The 3,553-nt window shown below is 37.0% G+C and overlaps 1 protein-coding gene across 1 annotated transcript in view; it reads right to left on the reverse strand.

Annotated features, from left to right (window-relative positions):
• Window positions 1–276: 276 nt before the first annotated feature.
• LOC104493207 (putative sodium-coupled neutral amino acid transporter 9) overlaps window positions 277–3,553 on the reverse strand; it is a gene marked incomplete at its 5' end in the record, with an annotated part of 21,623 nt that continues 18,346 nt past the window's right edge. Inside the window, 2 exons of the mRNA XM_010135854.1 lie at window positions 277–442; window positions 2,111–2,200. Coding sequence (XP_010134156.1) covers window positions 277–442; window positions 2,111–2,200 — 256 coding nt within the window. The remainder of the gene's footprint in view (window positions 443–2,110; window positions 2,201–3,553) is intronic.

Below are 3,553 nucleotides of genomic sequence, written 5' to 3' on the forward strand. Positions count from 1 at the left end.
TGAGCTTCATTAATCCTTGATATACTTTCAACAACACCAGAACTATCTCAGCGAAATCTGAACCATTTCCCTTCTCAGTAAATTGTGGTTTTAGAGGAACAAGACAGATTTCCTGTCAAGAACCTGAAAGACGTGTTCTGAATTTGTTTCAAAGGTGCAGCTTTTCTCAAGAACATCATATGGAGGAATGTTTGTTCTCATGCATGACAGTGTTGCCCAAGGCTGTTGTCAAATGTCACAGTACCACTTGTGACAGCCACAGGGAAGAGGGGGCTTTCACAATAGGAATTGTGCAATCAGATTAGCCAGTCCAAGGAGGATTATAAAGATGTGAATGATCAATGCTGGCCACGTCAGCTGCCCAGCACGATGCAGAGAGATCACGTAGATGAGGGATGGATACACGAATACAAAGGCCAGACCGCATGTTGCTCCAGAGTATCTGAGGAAAGGAGGGGGGAGAGGGAAAGAAGAAAAGAAAAAAAGAATGGTTTGTGTTAACTCTTCTTTCTTGTTGCTGTCTTCCCCCCTCAAACCATCAAGCAGTTTCTATACATCTTTTTCTGTTCCTTGATATCCTTCACCTCTTTTACTGGCATATAATTATCCCTCTCTGTGTTGCTCAGCACCCTGCTCCCCTGTACCTGCTCTCTGACATGCCTCTGACGTTTCAGTCACATCCCCAGATGCTTCTGGGGACTAACTCCCTATCTTAGATGTTGTATTTCTACTTTCTTTGTGGAAATTTGTCAACAGGCAACAGAAATAGACGGGACAGTGCATCCTTTGTTAGCCATCCTTTGCTGTCAGAATTGCAAATCTCATTGCACTCCAGTCATCTGAGGACACACGTTAAAGCATGTAAGCATAGAAATGCTCATCAATATTCAACTTCTACTTTATCTAATGAGCAACTAGCAAACTGTTCTCCAGACCTGAGATCAACATGCCCTCCTAGTAACATTATCAACCACAGCAAGTGAAACATTTAACTGGTTTTTTTCTAACCACAACCTTGCTCACCAAAACCTTATTATTTTCCTGTACTGTGAGTTTCTACCTACTGCAGCCAAATGCACATTATTAACTAACAACATATTTTACTTAAAATATTTGAACATTCCTTTTAGACAGAGGAAACATCATAATAGAGAGTACCATCTGCATCACAAAACCAGCAAATAGCCAAGTTAGACTGTACATAGACAATTTATCAGCTGGAAATTCAAAATGTTTGGTTATCATGCACAGTATGAACACATTAGCAGAGGGCAGGATCAGTTTCCAAACAGAGAAATGTATTGCAAGATATGTATTAACAACTAGACCATCGCTATTACTGGAATACAAAAATTTTAACTAAAAGGAGTGGTAAAAGAAAAAAGGAAATGGAAAAAAACTTGCAGATCAGTCACTAAGCAAAAGTAAGTTATTTGCTGCTCTCTTCAGACCCAAGCCTGTCATTCTGGTTTTATAATTGCAGATTTCTATATTTTTAAACACCTCCCTCTCCTGGTTGCTGTAGGAAAGATGCAAACTTGGAATGAATGACAATGATTACAAACATGGTGGTGTCGAATGTAGAAAACAAAACTCATTAGATTGTTTCCTCTAATCTTTCTCAATTATAGAAATTCTAGGTGTTTATTAACAGGGTAAATTTAAGATACCATTTAGAAGTACAAGTTTCATGTCACTTTTCCCGTTGAAGTTACTTGCTTTCTTGGATTTTTATTATGGACTTTCAAAACAGCTTCAGATGGTCTTAACACAAAACAAAAACTGGAGCAAAGCCACACAATAACTGGGCAACTTTTCTACTGACACTGTATTATTTTATTTTTATAGTTACAACATCCTCACACATAGCTGTAATGAAACTTGGGGGATCATTCCAATCACCTCAGATAAGGAGACACAATTGCAGATAGCTGCTTGTCAGAACTTTAAAAGATCTGTTTGTTTATACTTCTAAATCATTATTTACAACTTTAAAAGCCTCACAAAATATAAAGACAGAACTACCTGCACTCATACTGTTCCTTTTCAACATCAAGAGGCAAATACGCAGCAAAACAACAGGCACGTTCATTGTGCAAGCAACACCCACCTTATGATACCACCTATATTCGGATAAAATCTTGCCATTGCTACTCCAGCTCCCACAATTGCTATGTTCAGGACCAGCACGTGGAAAATGCTACAGGAAAGCGAGGAAAGAGCGTTAAAATCTAAGCTGTATTTATTACAAAATACTACCATTACCCTTCATTTATGCTAACATTTAACTGGTACATGGATGGAGTCTCCATTTGCATGACTCACTCTATTAAAGCTAATTAAATTCACAGCAAACATAACATCTACTGAATACTCAGAATGTCAAAACTCTAAATATCTAGTGTTTTGACTCAAAATATTCTTAAGGAGTAAGTATGTGTAGTTTGGCAGTTTTTCTGAAAAACACCATACGTGGTACTCAGCACTCCAGCATTTCAGATGGAAACAAAAACAAAACACCAAAGCAACAATACTGTATAACTTAATTCCCACAAGTAAGAACTAGCTTCTTCAGAGAATGATCTGGATTGTTCAAAGTGAACTAATGGAAACCAGAAGAAAGGAAAAGATGCTTGGCATGAAAAAAATTACATAGAATGCTAGGGGGGAAGTAAAACCTTAAAACTTGACTTCTAATGCATTTTGGTAGAGGACGAAAATTTAGAATGTTGGACATCATTTAATATATGAGCTGTGTACTGTTTATGCTGGAATTTTTTGTTGAGTTTGTTTTTACAAATAACTTCCTGTTGCTTTCCTTTTTTGCAGGAGATTTTCTGTCCTGCAAAAGCAGCTTTTAGTGCATCAAACAAACTCAGCATAGTTACGCACAGAGTTGAGACTCAGGAGAGTATCACTTTTTTCACTTGAAATGCTGGCATATTTTAACATAAGGTAAAATCAGGAAACGTAAAAAACTGTGATATTTTGGTCACACAGCTGTTTCTGTGAAGGCAAAAAAGAATTCACACAGAGGACACATACATACACTTACAGGTTTTGTTTATACTTCTGGAGGATTTGATTTCTTAAAATAAACAAAACCCGTATTTGATGCTAATTTTTCCTTAACTGTAGAAAGTACCTGTATTATGGAGAATGCTGACAACTAACTAACAAGTTTTTAAAAAGTGACCACTTCCATGGCTGAAAGGCTGGTTGCAAGTTTCCAAGTTAGGGAGAAAGATGAGAGAAAGAGTAGAGTGGTCTCATTAAGGTTTAGGGGAATGGAGGTAATTTAAACACAAAGGAATAATTTAAGATATGGACTATTTCCAACATTCATTTTTAAAAGTTGATTTAAAAAAGACAGAAATAGTGTCTTCAATTTTGCACGTGACATTTTAACAGTAGTACAAGAGGTGTACCTCAAAGATGGTAGTGGGTATACAGCATCCAAAACTTAACAAAAACGTGATTGGATATAAACCTGAGAAAACCTGAATAACAAAAAAAGAACCCAAAACCACTAGAATCAGACTTACTAGGGAAA

This window comes from Buceros rhinoceros, unplaced genomic scaffold (genome assembly GCF_000710305.1).
Source record: "Buceros rhinoceros silvestris isolate BGI_N320 unplaced genomic scaffold, ASM71030v1 scaffold6785, whole genome shotgun sequence".
NCBI classification, from domain to species: Eukaryota; Metazoa; Chordata; class Aves; order Bucerotiformes; family Bucerotidae; genus Buceros; species Buceros rhinoceros.